This window comes from Mustela putorius, unplaced genomic scaffold (assembly GCF_011764305.1).
Source record: "Mustela putorius furo isolate JIRA1106 unplaced genomic scaffold, ASM1176430v1.1 tig00003987_pilon_pilon_pilon, whole genome shotgun sequence".
Lineage (NCBI taxonomy): Eukaryota > Metazoa > Chordata > Mammalia > Carnivora > Mustelidae > Mustela > Mustela putorius.
Window position 1 is genome coordinate 14,072,423 of NW_025422126.1, and position 15,596 is coordinate 14,088,018.

Sequence of the window (15,596 nt, forward strand, 5' to 3'; positions counted from 1 at the left end):
CCCAGCTCCATGGGGAGTCTGCTTCTCCCTCTGACCTTCTCCTCATTAATGCTCTCTCTCACTGTCTCTCTCTCAAGTAAATAAATAAAATTTAGTTCATATGAAGTATTTACATATATAAATATGTAATTTGGATAGAACCAACAAAAAGGGTCTTAAAAACAAGGCTAATAGTTTTATAGTATATTAAAGTATGGTGTTCATATACAAAACTCCACTTACTGTGGTTTTTAATTACAAACATATCAAGGGATCTCTATATACAGTTCTGTATATTTTTATTTAGGAGGGATATTGCCAAAATGGAGAAAATTCATAGAACAGAAACAGTAAAATAGAGGGTCTGAAAATATGATGAATCAGGAATGGTTAATATGTGAGGATTCTTTAGTCTAAAGGAGAGAGGTTTAAATGGAGACTTGACAGTGTCCTACAAATGAATGAGGGGCTGTCCTATGAAGAGTTGTCCATTGTAGCTGGAGAGGGGAGGAATGACATTAATAGACAGCTTCAAAGGAACTTTGAAGGACAGCTTTCAGCTCAACTTTGGGAAGGGGGTGGAAATCCAGTGAATGGGGCAGTCTCCCAAGGGAAGAGCTGTCACCAGTGTTGGAAAGCTGCTTCTTCCCAGAGTACTGAAGCAGAAATTGAAGTACTTGTAAAAACCTGTATCTGTATTTATTTGGTGGTACTAGAATTATTACATTCATGCACACTCCACACACTATAGTGGGACCACTATCTCCCTTGAGGGTATACCATGTCTTTATCTCCAACTTGTAACTAGCGTGAGTAAAAGGTGTTTATTATAGTTCTGTCAAATACATAAATTAGTGTGAGCATTTTGAGAGATTAGAATATTTGACATGTAAGAATTCTGGCACATCAACATTATTATGATTTTAAACAATTAGTAGTTACCACATTCAGTTTATTCAAATGAGTTGGTCTATAGAGGCAGTTTTCCCATATGACTCAGCTGTTCATGAATATCCAGCAAATATTTTTGGGTTCCTGGGAAGCAACTACTGAAGTCCTTCTTCCTTAGATTAATGTGTATACTGAACAAACTCTCTCTGTTTTCTTCATTCATGATGATCAGGGACTGACTTGCCTAAATAAATGTGTCTTGTTTGTTTTCTTTCTTATTTTTCCTTTTTCCTTTTTCTTAACTGCTCTCTTTTTAGCCTTTATTGATAATTTTCAGCTTTCCTAAGATCATCTTTATTGTGGAAATTTCCAACTTTCAGTGGGTTCTTGGTAGGACCTCATAACTGGCAAACCCATAACATATTTCATGTTTACAAATCCCCAAGTTGCCATTTTTTATGAAGTTTAAAAGCAGAGATTTTATCTCCCTTATTAACTTTTCTGTAAGGGATCAAGTATCCAAGGTATCCAGTTGCAATTGGATTACACTCAGGGACGAAGTCCGTTTAGCATAAGGGTTTTAACTGACAGCTAATGGCCCCTGAAGTCATGGTTCATGAATAAAATATACCACAATCTTTAATTTTATTGGATCTCAATGTTCCATAAGAGGAGAAGAATTTAATGTATGTTGGTTGATGAGTTAGGGAACCAGAATGGATTTAGTTAGGGGACTGCAATAAATTTGGCATGAAGCTCATCCTAGTCAAAAGAGGACTTTGTTATTTTGGTCTAGATTAATGTCTGTATTTTAAGAAGGTATTTGGGAGAAAAGCCAACACTTCTTTATTTATTGATATTCTTTTGTTTTTGTACTTTGAACTGCCTGGCTTAATAAATGTTTTTGAAATAAAATATTTATTGAGTGAATAGATGACTATTTTCTGCATGTGTTTGCTTTTTGAAAGTGTAGACAATGAAGAGGAATATATTAAACTTTTTGGGCACTAACATGTACCTGGGACTTCATTAAATTCTCATGAAAACCAAGGCAGCCTCTTAATATTATTCCCATTTAATAGTTAGGTAAAGGAAGGACTTTAACTAAGGTACTCTCCAAAGCCTAGTAAAACTGCTTTGCTTCTGGTCATAAAATGGAAAGATCTGTCACAGTATTTACCATGACAACACATTTCCTTTTAAAACTTTAAGAAATGCTATATAGGTATTTACCTCAGCAAGTATTTACAGTTAGGTAAACAGTGTTTGCTGTGTGAATTATAAAACTTTTGTTCTATAAATGTCAAAAAAAAAAAATCAAAGCTACACCTACCTACTACAATGCATTCTTGCAATCCGAAGCTTTCATGGTAAAATAATTTTGATTTTAAAGATTTGTTAAGGAGACATTAATCACAAATTCCATTAAAAGTTATGAGCCAGCTCTACACAGCAAAGAAGTAAACTAAGGAAAGAAGCGATGGCCACATGTTAGCCTGAAAAGGCAAATGAGAGGAGTGGCTTCATTCCTTAGTTTCCAAAACAATTTAGCAAATGCTGTCAGTTTTTTTTCTCTCCAATAATGTAGAATGTATACAATAGAGCGATCCCAGTGGCCATGTCTGTAGTTTGTTTTTCATGAACAAATAACTTGCTGCAAGATTTCAGGAGAAAGCTTTTTACAGATATCCTTATGAAGACTGGCCAAATACTAGCTCAGAGAAAGAGCCCCACAATCCAAAGGATCTATCTTTTACCCAGAAATAACCGAGGACTAACCGTGTATGTATTCAAGAAATTCTATAGAAAGTTCCTCAGAGCAAGGTGAAGTTATCCAATGTATTGTCCTTTGTCCAATTTTTAAAAAAAGGATTTATTCTTTTGGGGGACAGGGAGTGGTGACTGAGGCACAACGTATTTCCAAGAAGACTAGTTCTCTGGCTTAATACAAACAGGCATTTTCTTTTTGACTCTGAATATTACACTTCAATAAGAGGTTTCACTGCACATGCCGTCAAGTAAATTCCCCTGTGTATTCAAGGGAACAATTCTGGTAATTCAAAAGGACAGAAAAATTTTAGCACTAAAAGGAAAATGTTCTGTTTTGAGACCTCATGACAAACAGCTGGGAATTTGCCATTTGTGCTTACTAAGAATCAAACCATTATTCAGAACGGTCCTTCACCACAGATAGGCCTACCTGCCACTTAGAACTCAGAGCCCAGGACATGGGCCTAAATAGAGAGTAAGCTGTGCCTTGCATTCAGGGACCCACTTGCATATGTATTCAAAATGAATACATGTTATAATTTACCCCATGGTGAGAAAGGGGGGGAATGTGTGACGTCCCTCGATGGAGTGCGTGGTTGGATGCCAGTAATAAAAGCAGTTGCATAATTTTCATGTTCAGTTTTGATCCACGGACCTGGTGAACTGCTTGGGTATGAACAGCTGAATTGTGGACATCTGAAAACTTTGCTCTTCTGAATACTTCTGACTTACCATGGTCAGGTGACAGTAGCCCAGCTTGTTAGAGAACACCATCAGCAAAGCTATCCATGGACAAAGGGAGTAAAAAGACTGGTTTCGGGGCTGGCCATCTCTGCAGTATGTGTAGGAGGATGCATTTAATTTTCAACTAAAATCTTAGTATATTCAAATGTTCACGGAACACTACTGTTTGCTGTAGGCCTACATGCCAACATTCAAGTTGTAGAATAATTTACCAAGGAACCATCTCTGAAAACTGTCAGATGAGTGCCCCACATCAACTCTGAGGAAGTTCACTCCAGTCCCATTCATGTCAGAGAGAGAAGAGACAAGAGTAGATGGTGGAACAAGGACAGATTAGGAAAAAAAAAAAAAATTGAAAATGCAGAGAGAGACAAGTCATAAACTTCATTCAAGTTAGATACCTGAGAAATCCTCTGTCTATAATACTGGACGCATGCCACATTAATCTTTAACTAAGCTGGGCAATACATCTGTCAAGTAGGCTATTAAGAAAAAATAAAATGAAAATCCTCAATAAGTTGGAAATTGGTTTTTGATAAATCAGCCTTTTAAGCAAAGTGTTAGATGCTTCAAATACTGTTTCATCCCAATCTCTTGGACAGATAGTTACAATAAAATTTTTTTAAAAAGGGGGGACAATGCAAGGGTTTTACTCCTGGCCATAAAATCATGCATCTTATATCTTGGCCATTCCTTTTTCTGCTTTCCATACTGCGGTAATGGTCATGATCTGTCTTGGCCTCTCCTCCACTTACTGCTCAAAATCTGGTACAGATTATATCCAGGGCTTGTATTTTCAGCATTCATCAGATGCTTCTAATTTGCAAAGGTCAGGGCAGAAATCATAAACTTAGTATCTTAAGTGTGAGAATTAGCAGCTTGTTCATCTTCTTAACTTAGGCTGCTGATATCTATCCTTCCTACACTCCATGGGTTGCTTGGATCACAAGGTAACAAAAGCAGGAGCAGAGAGAAAGCAATAAAGCACTTCTGAAGTCCTTAGAAGCGAAAGAGTACCTCTAATTTGATCAGTCTCTGACAGTTCAGTGAGGAGATAAAACTGAACTGGCTTGGCTTTTGGGGGATGGATATGATTCTGACAGTCAGTGGTCACAGTGATAAAGAAAGGCATTCCAAAGATGGGAATGGGATGAGCAAAATCCTAAGGGCAAGAGAGTATGTCCCGTATTTAAGAAATTGTACAGAGTCTGGCTTCCCTGGGTGTGGAGATGCATGAAGGAGAGAAGACAGAAGAGAAGGCTGAGATGGAATTTTGTCCCTGGAGGAGAGGGAGATCATAAGGGGCATGAAATGCCGTGGCAAGAGATTTAGATTTCTACGTAATGGCAATGAAGAACCCCTGGAGACTTCTGAGCAGGGGAAAACAATGCACAGAGCTGTGATTTTTGCAAAATTTATTAAGGAGGAGCATATAAGCAGGGTGGGAGGGATTGGCAATGGTCTATTGTAGTAGCTTAGACAAGACGTAACGGTGGATATGGACCTCACAGTAATGGCAGTGGAGATTTTAAAGAGAAGATTAGTTGTGGTGGAGGTAACTTCCAAAGGACATGATGCCTGACTTAATAAAAGCAGTAGGGAAGAGAGAAGAATCGAAATAAAAGGACTCTGAGCTTTTTAATTTGGTGACTAGGATAACCTTTAACTGAAGTGGAGAGGTCAGAGCAGGAGATTACACTGATGAAACACCTGTGGTGGAAGGTGGTACTAAGGGGACACCATGAGGTCAGTTTTCAACATGCTTGGAGGTATTTCTGCACATGGAGTCTACTGAAATGTTTGCCCATACTAGGAAAACTAGGGGAAAATACATACATATAACATATATGCACATTTTAATGAAACAGATTCATATGCCACATCATAACTCACACGCTGTTAGAAATAAATTTGACTAGAGCCAGAGATAACTCTGACTAGAGACAGAGAATACATGCACATATATTGTATATGTGCATGTATATATACATGCACATATACAATATATGTGCATGTATATATACTAATGCTAATATGTTTTTTTTTGTGTGTGTGTGTGTGTGTTTGTATGCATATGCATACAGGAATCTGGGCTAACATACACAAACACGAACTCAAAACGGATAAAAGACCTCAGAGTGAGGAAGGAATCTATCAAAGTCCAAGAGAACATAGGCAGTAACCTCTTTGACATCAGCCACAGCAACTTCTTTCAAGACATGTCTCCAAAGGCAAAGGAAACAAAAGTGAAAATGAACTTTTGGGACCTCATCAAGATCAAAAGCTTCTGTACAGCAAAGGAAACTATCAACAAAACATAGGCAACCCACAGAATGGGGAAAGATAGTCATAAATGACACTAGAGACAAAGGGCTGATATCCAAGATCTATAAAGAACTCCTCAAACTCAACACCCCAAAAACAGATAATCATGTCAAAAACTAGGAAGAAGATATGAACAGACACTTCTCCAAAGAAGACATACAAATGGCTAACAGACACATGAAAAAATGTTCATCATCACTAGCCATCAGTGAGATTCAAATCAAAACAACATTGAGATACCATCTTATACCAGTTAGAATGGCCAAAATTAGCAAGACAGTAAACATGTCTTGGAGAGGATGTGAAGAAAGGGGAACCCTCTTACGCTGTTGGTGGGAATACAAATTGGTGCAGCCACTTTGGAAAACAGTGTGGAGATTCCTTAAGAAATTAAAAATAGAGTTACCCTAGGACCCTGCAATTGCATTACTGGGTATTTACTCCAAAGATACAGACACAGCAAACAGAAGGGCCATCTGTACCACAGTGTTCACAGCAGCAATTGCCACAGTAGCCAAACTGTGGATAGAGCAAAGATGCCCTTCAACAGACAAACAGATAAAGATATGGTCCATATATACAATGGAGTATTATGCCTCCATCAGAAAAGATGAATACCCAACATTTGTATCAACATGGATGGGGCTGGAGGAGATTATGCTGAGTGAAATAAGTCAAGCAGAAAAAGTAAATTATCATATGGTTTCACTTACTTGTCAAGTATAAGGAGTAAGATGGAGGACATTAGGAGAGGAAAGGAAAAGTGAATTGGGGGGAATCAGAGAGGTAGATGACCCATGAGAGACTGTGGACTCTGAGAAACAAATTGAGAGTTTTGGAAAGGAGGAGGGTAGGGGGATGGCTGATTCTGGTGCTGGGTATTAAGGAGGGTATGGATTGCATGGAGCACTGCATGTGGCGCATAAACAATGAACCTTGGAACACTGAAAAAATAAAATTAAATTAAAAGAAAGAAATTTGGGTTAACATGCAAATATAAATATATATGTATATATTTGTATATATCTAAATATATTTGCTTTATCTGGAAATGCTGAATGTTAAAACATTTTAATTAACTTTTTATTTTAATAAATAGTCAACAAATAATAGTCAACAAAAAATACTAAAAAAAAGATTGTAAAAAATACTAGAAGACGCTCTTTTAAAGCACTGCAGATATGATGAGCACTGGGTGTGATACACAAGTAATGAATCATTGAACACAATACTAAAAACTAAGAATGTACTACATTTTGGCTAAATGAATTTAAATTAAAAAAAAAAAGAAAAGAAAGCACTGGGATGAGTATGGGCTTTGCTGCTTTTTAAAATCAAATTGTAGCAAATTATGATAATAAAAAGACTAAAAATAATACAAACATGTACTTAAAATTTACAGTTGCTATCCTGAAGATAAACTTATAAATTAGATAATCAGGTCCTGTCGATTTTGCAGATGAGGAAGGTTGAGACACAGAGAGGCTAAGACATGTTTTGGGACCCACGTCTACCTAAAGATGCCCAGGAATCTCCCCGCTGCATAACTGGCTTTTCCAATCACAGAAGTATACACATTATAGGTAGCCGTTAGTGTAATGACTCTTACAGCCGGGGTATTTTATACTTATTTGGGAATAATAATCATCATAGCACTTTCAGTTTGCACTATTACAGACCTATGAAAGTGCAACACATATATGTGAGTGTGAAAAAATTAAAACATTTTAAACATTAAAAATACTTTTTGTAAATAATGAACTGTAGAAATGTTTTGCTAGACGGACTTTATCACAACTTCAGATTTAATAAACTGGCTAAAATAAAGCCACAAGCAAGTCTACTTTGGGATATTAACAAAGTTATGGCCTGAACATTTTTCAGTTGTAGAGCTTGGCCCTAACCTAGTTGTATAATCCTTAAGCAATAAGAACATCTTAAAAAAGACATCTCATTGCTTATATAGATTTTGGCTTCCTTGGCTCAGGCCACAGGAACAAGGCTGCACGTGTTTAATCATATAGCTTCTTAGAAATTATGACTTAGTGTGTTCTTAGGAAAGTCCCTAGAAAGACTTTTGTTGTAAACCAACTTCCTGGGGAACCACATGCCCACTTCAGATTTTTTTCCTTGTGTATTTTTGGTTGCTTGGCAAATTTAAATGAATTTGCCTAAATGCTATTTCCTATACATGATTACCCTTTTTTTTTTTTCCCTTTACACTGTCCACAAACAGACACCCCAGCTGCTTGCAGTGACCAAATCTATAAGTCTGAGGTTAGGGAAGTTTTTACATACTGTTAAGGAAAGACATTCTAAATTATTTGTGGCCATTCCCCAAATATTTATTAGTGAAATATGGGGCCGTAAATCACCAGCCAGATAATTCTAGTTGAATATTGGGAAGATCAGCACTGCTACAGAGACAGAATCACATATACTGAAGGTCATTTTGGAATTAGTACTTTGTACAATTATGGAATAAACATAAGGGTATAGAATTAGAAAACTATATATTTAACTCTATCACAAATTATTTTTCAAGGATCCCTTAACACTGTCATCTATATAACCAGAAAAAAACCCCATAAATAAATAAATGAAACAAAAAGAATCCTAAAATAAAAATAGTCTGGGCATTAAGAATATCTACAAAAATAGATTCTTATTTTTTATTATAACTGTTCAAAATAGCTAATATAGCCATATTCACCCTCTTTATGTTAAAGATTTTTTGAGGGGTGCCTGGGTGGCTCAGTGGGTTAAAGCCTCTGCCTTCAGCTCAGGTCATGATCCCAGGGTCCTGGGATCGAGACCCCTATCGGGCTCTCTGCTCAGCAGGGAGCCTGTTTCCTCCTCTCTCTCTCTCTCTCTCTGCCTGCCTCTCTGCCTACTTGTGATCTCTGTCTGTCAAATAAATAAATAAAATCTTTAAAAAAAAGATTTTTTGAAGAAAGAGTCAATATTCAGTATTTACCCAATTCTAGATATTTGACAAAATATAGGGTAAATTGAGAATATTACCTTGACAGGGATTGCAGACAGACAGCTTCCAATTCTGCCTCCTGGAAACCCTTTTCAAATGCATCACAGTCTTTCAACATGTTCAAAAGTGAATTCCTAATCTCCCCACAGGGGCTCCTCCCCAGTCTTCCCAGTCTCATAGATGGTATCCTAACACATTCAATTGCTCCATTAGAAAACTGTGCCTTATCCTTGGACATAGTCCCCATCAAAATCAATAAGTGGCATCAATTATATCTCTGAGGGATGCCTGGGTGGCTCAGTCAGTTAAGTGTCTGCCTTTGGCTCAGGTCATGATCCTGGGGTCTTGGGATCGAGTCCTACATAGGGCTCTTTGCTCAGCAAGGAAGCTGCTTCTCCCTCTGCCTGCAGCTCCCCCTGCTTGTGCTCTTTCTCTCTCTCTCTGACAAATAAATAAGATCTTTAAAAAAATTATATTTCTGACATTTAGCTGGACTCCATCCATTTTTCTTGACCTTCTGCAAGTAACCCCTAACAGATCTCTGCTCCCACTCATGCCCCTTCAATGCATTTTCTTCACAGCCACCAAATGATCTTCTAAAAATGACTATTTTGATCATGTCACTCCCATGCTGAAAACTGTGCAGTAACTTCTTGCTGCTTTATCTTGAAATAAAATAACATATCTTAAATGTGGTCAACGAGCCTTTGGGTGATCGGGTACCACTTACCGTGACAGTATCATTTAATGTCATTCACTATCCTCTCATCAAACACCAGTCACAGTGGACTTCCTTATCTAGATATTTTCTACTTTAGGGCTTTCATACACACATGCTTTTACTCCTGTCTGAATGCTCTTCTCTACCCTTTATCTAGCTTACTTCTACTTTTCTTTTTCTTTCAAGGTTTAGCTTAAGTGGCACTTCCTTAAAGAAGTCTTCTTTGACCCTCTATTTGATTGGCCACTTTATAATCTTTTATGCTCATTCGAGCTAGTGTGTTTCCCAATATACATCATGGGTATTTTCTACATTAGGCTAATATCACCTTGAGCAAGAACTATCTCTACTTTTTCCATGAATCTCCATTGTCAGCCTCTGTGCCAGGAACATAATAAATACTTAATATTCCTTGAGTCATTGAAGGACTAAATTGATGAAGATGTCTGGTTAGCTCTGTATTGCACATGCGTGATCGAGGTTAGTTAGCCCAGTTAGCTAGAGAGTTGATGGACTATAGAGAATGCCCATGTCCTCAACAAAGGGTCCATAAGGACCTGTGAGCATATGCTAAAATTTTAAATATTCTGGAGCATTTCGGCTTTCCTGGTCAAGATGAATCATGACACATATTCCATCACAGAGCTGATTTCATTTTGCCTTGCATTAAAGTTAGTTGACTTTATGTTTTTCTTGCCCATGAGAACTTTCTGATTCTTCCATCAGAATCACATCTGAATTATCTTTTTCCCCCGGGGAGCACTACGGTTTCCACAGTAGGAACTAAACATTGGTAGAAATTTATTTAGTTTTTTAAAAGACTTTATTTACTTACTTATTTGTTTATTTGTTTTCCAGAGAAAGAGAAAGCGAGCTAAAGCAGGGGAAGCTGCAGACAGAGGGAGAAGCACGCTCCCTGTTGAGCAAAGGGCCCTATGTGGGACTTGGTTCCAGGACCCGGGATCATGACCTGAGTGGAAGGCAGATGCTTACCTGATTGAACCACCCAGGCATCCCAAAAAATTTATTTTAAATATCTTGCCATTCAAAAACTATGAATTAAGAGGTGCTAAGTAAAGTTAATATTTTTTTTTAAAGATTTTATTTATTTATTTATTTATTTGACAGAGAGACATCACAAGTAGGCAGAGAGGCAGACAGAGAGAGAGAGAGGAGGAAGCAGGCTCCCTGCTGAGCAGAGAGCCCGATGCGGGACTCGATCCCAGGACCCTGAGATCACGACCTGAGCCGAATGCAGCAGCTTAACCCACTGTGCCACCCAGGCACCCAGTAAAGTTAATATTGTAAGGTACCATCATATTTAGTGCAGAATCTAATTTAATTATTCAACTTACTAATTCAGCACTTCCCATGTTTAAGGCACTGGGAAATGCATTAGGAATTTAAACAATAACTAACACCTTTTCTTTCCTTGTGTGTCAATAAACTTATAGAAAAACAAATCCCCATCAGTGACCTTTGGATGGTGACAGTATAAAAATGTATGACTGACTCAATGTAATCCCAACAGGACTAACAGGTCCACACCCCTCTTTAGGGATATGGCAGTTCCTGCTTCCTGGGAGGTGAGGTTAAGTTCTGATAACATCCTAGTTTTTTATGCCTCAGTAAACCAAAGCTATCAGTCATCTGCCATGTACTTTGGGGTTACTGCCAGGGTATTCTTGTTGGATTACACTCATCTGTCCCCACTTTCCCCTTTTTATGTCCTATGGCAATTCCTGCTCTACTCTCTGCTCAAAGGAGACAACAGTTCAGACTGAAATAAACCAGCCAGAGGGGACCCTGGCATCAAAGATCCCCCCAAACTGTTCCTGCTAAAATTAAAGGGTTTGGCTATGGATTCACAAGAACCTTGAAGTGCTCTGTTGAGCAGCTAGAGGTCAGGGAGCTAGCTAGTGACTCAGCTAGCAGGAGGCCTGCTAATAGATGCTAATGCTTTGCTGAGTGCTTCAAACTGGTGTTCGCTTTAGGGTGGTGCTGAATAATCACCATTAATTTGAATTGTAGAAATACCTGCTTGCTATTTGTAAATAGCATATATTTTTTATAGAAATCATGTGATGTTCAAATTGTTTATCTTTAGAGCACATTGCAAATAGGGTTTTAGTAAATGTGTAGAGGTTAGAAAGTCTTTCCTTTCATACTATCAGACACTGTGGTATGCAAATACTTTACTTCCTTTTTTTTTCCTCCAGATTTAATTATGTGATTTTAATCCATTTGAATTTAGCCCATGGGGCATCTTTGTATATTTTCATTACATTACCTAGCAATTGTAGCAAAGTTTGAAGCTATTTGTAGTAAAACATACTACAAATAACATGTATATACAGGTAATATTCGTTTGGGAGTCAATTAGGGCCAGCCACTGTTCTAATTAGTTTAGTGAATTGGCTCATCTAATCCTCACATTTCTAGGAACAACTACTATTATTATCTGCATTTTGTAGATGAGAAAATTAAGGCTCAGAGAGGTTAAGCAATTTGCTCAAGGTCAAACAGCTAGTGCGCTGCAGAGGTAGCACTTTAGCTCTGGAGGCTACACTTTTAACCAGCAAGATTTAGTTAAATGTTTAATTTTCATAAGCCCTGTGGGACAGATACTACCATTATGATCCCCATTTAATAATGAGGGGATTGGTCCAACCAATATCACTCTGCTGGTAAGTGGCTGAATCGGGCTTTTAAACTCAGTCCTGTCTGACTCCTGGGTCTGAGATCTTAAATACCAGCCATTACGACCTTCTAGAGAAGGCAGTGTACTTACTTCCTTTTTAATCCCATTTAGCATTAGAGATTAAGTAGATTTTAAGGGAAAGAGAAATGATTTACTCAAATAATACAGTAACTATCTAGTCATAATCTTCTAAAAATATTTAAAAAACTGTTAAGCCAATTATTGGATTTTTCTTAAAATATTTGAAATACTTTTAAGCTAATATTAAATGTCATCATTCTGAAGAGCATAGCCCAAATGATCGTTCTTAAAAATTAGTGTAATAATTCATCTCACTGTTCCTGTGACTCCCCAGAGTAACTGCAATTACTCAAGAGATCTGAGAGCATTTAGAGGTGCCTGGGTGGCTCAGTGAGTTAAGCCTCTGCCTGCAGCTCAGGTCATGATCTCAGGGTCCTGGGATTGAGCCCCACAAGGGGCTCTCTGCTCGGCAGGGAGCCTGCTTCCCCCTCTCTCTCTGCCTGCCTCTCTGTACTTGTGAACTCTCTCCCTTTGTCAAATAAATAAATAAAATCTTTAAAAAAGAGAGAGAGATTTGCATTTAGAAAAAATAAATAAAATTTAGAAAAAATAATTTTTTTTCTATTCTATTTTTTCTATTTTGACTATAGCAAGTATAAAATATTATGTGGTACTTGTTGGGTGTAACACATGAAAGTATTACAAATCAAAACAAATCACAACAGTATTATAAAAATACAATAACTGTTATTTTGAAATAGACTAGTTTAATTATTATCATTCATATTATTGTTTTACTAAATGAGGAGTCACCATTTAGATCTTAAAAATGAGAAGGAATATATGTGCCAGCCAAGTCACAATGATACAGTAAAATTAAAAATTTATAGAAAACGCCAATGGTTTATAAAAACACTGCCTATAAGGACATTCCTATATAAATCTGTCCTTTTCTTTCTGTGAGTTCCTATTTAGAGTATTGATTTCCTTGACCTCTGTAAAAACCACTACTGCACCATTTCGGATCTCTAGGCGAGGACTGAATGTCAGAAACTAAGAGAAGAGAGTACGCTGACGATGGATTATGGCATATCCATTTTGGCCAAATGGTTTGTCACAGGTGTCTCATTGTGAGTCATTTTTTATTTTATTACCTTTAGGTCCTTTGAACAGTTTGATCTCCACAACAGTCTCCAGAATGGGTCGTCTTCTGCGCACATACAGGCGAACAATAGACCCTGCTTCTTTGAGAGCTTCCACGGCTTTACTGTGGGAAACCTCTGACACGTCGACCTCATTCACCCGCAAGATACAATCATTGACCCTGGAAGACAGGGTAAGAAGAAAAAGTGAGGGTGGCTGGGAAGATTTCTTAAAGTATATTATCATTGTTAGTGAACCTGAATTAGCGAGGAAGCAAAGAGTACAAGCAATTTTAAAATGTTTCTGTTTGGAAGAAGCAATTCAAATGAAGGAAACCTTGAACTCCCCAGCCTTCCCAGGCTTTCCAAATGAACTTGCACTACTGGTCAGGCCCCTCTTGCACTTGGGTTCCCTGGGACAGGAAGCGTGTGGTACACACTGTGAGTTCGGATGACTGCATATTTTGAGGCTGCTGTCAGTTACATCATTTTTTTTTAAAAGGTTTTATTTATTTATTTGTCAGAGAGTGAGAGAGAAAACACAACCAGAGGGCATGGGAGGCAGAGGGAGAAGCATGTTCCCTGCTGAGCAGGAAGCCCAATGTGGGACTTGATCCTAGGACCCTCGGATCATGACCTGAGCCCAAGGCAGCCACTCAACTGACTGAGCCACCGAGGCATCCCATATTTCAATTGTTTCTAACTGGTTTGCCTAGGGTTATGATTGCAGTGGTTCTCAGAACTTACTATGGATTATACAGACATCACAAATGTAACCTTATAGATGAATTTTCTCAAATTTTTAATTTGCTACTTATAAAGGTAATATATGGTCATTTTAGAAAAATCTGAAAAATGTAACCATGAAGAAAGAAGAAAATATGTACATGACCTAATCATCTAAAATAAATGCGTTAGCTTTCTGGTAAAGTGTCTTCCCATATTTTGTTTTGTTTTGTTTTCCCTTTCTCCCTCAAATTCATATCACAATATTATAGATATTGAAGTTCAGATTTCACAAAATTCAAAGAAAATTTCAGGTAATCTTTGGTTTAGGTATTTACTTTGAAAGCCAAGAATTATGGTAACATAATTTTTGACATTTTCTCTTCAGGAGGAATCATCTCATTTTTCTATAAAAATGTCCAGGTAATATATATTTATGTAGCCATAGACTTCAAATCTCTTTTATGTTCATGATAACTAGTAAAAACTTTAATAATGGTTAAATGTATGAAATTTTAGACTAGAAAGATTTCCTTCCTTTACTCTGAATATGCACTCTAATATTGCCTATCTCAGTTTAATATGTTACTCAGAGTAAGAAATAAGGGGCTACTCTTGCTTGACCTCCTCATCCCACTACCACATGTTTGTCTCTACCTGCAGTCTATCCGCAATCTGTCCACATTTCTTAATCTGCACTGCCACCATCCTGGTTGACGTCAAAGTCCTCTCCCACCTGGATTATTTCTACAGCCTTCTACCTACTCCCCCTGGACCCTCTCTTGTCAACATTTAATGCATTTTCCACACAGTGGACAGGGTAAAGTGAACATGATTGGTTGCTTTTTTGTCTTCCATTCCCCATTTCCTTCTTCCCAACAGTGCCTGATTCGCTCAGGACAATCACTCCTTAGGAAATATTTTTTAATGAATGAAATAATAAGTCTAAGTTCAATGACCAGGCCTTCCATTTCCTAAGTTGGTAAACACTGATAATTAGCTTCTTAGGCCCTGTGTTCACATCTATAAATAAATACAGTACTAACATCTACAATAAAGACTTATGGGGAAGATTAAATGAGATAATGTACATGTAAATCTTTAGCAAAGAGTCTGGTATGTATTACACCTAATATTTGGTAGCAGTGAAAAATTTTTGACTTATAATTTTAACTACTAGATCCTTTCCATAATCTTGTGAGTAAGTCATTATCCACATTACAGAAATGAGAATTGTTCCAAGTGATCAAGTTCTCTGTCTAAAGCTGTCAGAAATTTGGGTAGAAATTGAATATGATCTTTCAGTCATATTATTTCCAGTCATATATCCAATTGGCTAGGTCTTACAATTTCCAAAGTTGGGCATTCTCCTCTTAGAGATCACATACATCTAAATGTTGCAAACAGTTTCACATATACTGTATACATCAATTCAAACTTATAACATGGTAGTGAAAATGTTATACAAAAAATATAGGAAGAATTTTTCTATCATTTTTTCCCCCATAACTTCTCTATACTTGTTTGGGGAGCTAAGTTATAGACACTCTTGTCTCAATGAGAATGCTGATTAGCTTCAAGATTCTGAAT

The 15,596-nt window shown here is 37.3% G+C and overlaps 1 protein-coding gene across 18 annotated transcripts in view; it reads right to left on the reverse strand.

Annotated features, from left to right (window-relative positions):
* DLG2 (discs large MAGUK scaffold protein 2) overlaps positions 1-15,596 on the reverse strand; it is a 1,545,411-nt gene that overhangs the window by 528,155 nt on the left and 1,001,660 nt on the right. For all 18 annotated transcript variants that reach the window (XM_004763483.3, XM_045071283.1, XM_004763486.3 and 15 more), the window contains one exon: positions 13,293-13,462. In XM_004763483.3, coding sequence (XP_004763540.1) covers positions 13,293-13,462 — 170 coding nt within the window. The remainder of the gene's footprint in view (positions 1-13,292; positions 13,463-15,596) is intronic.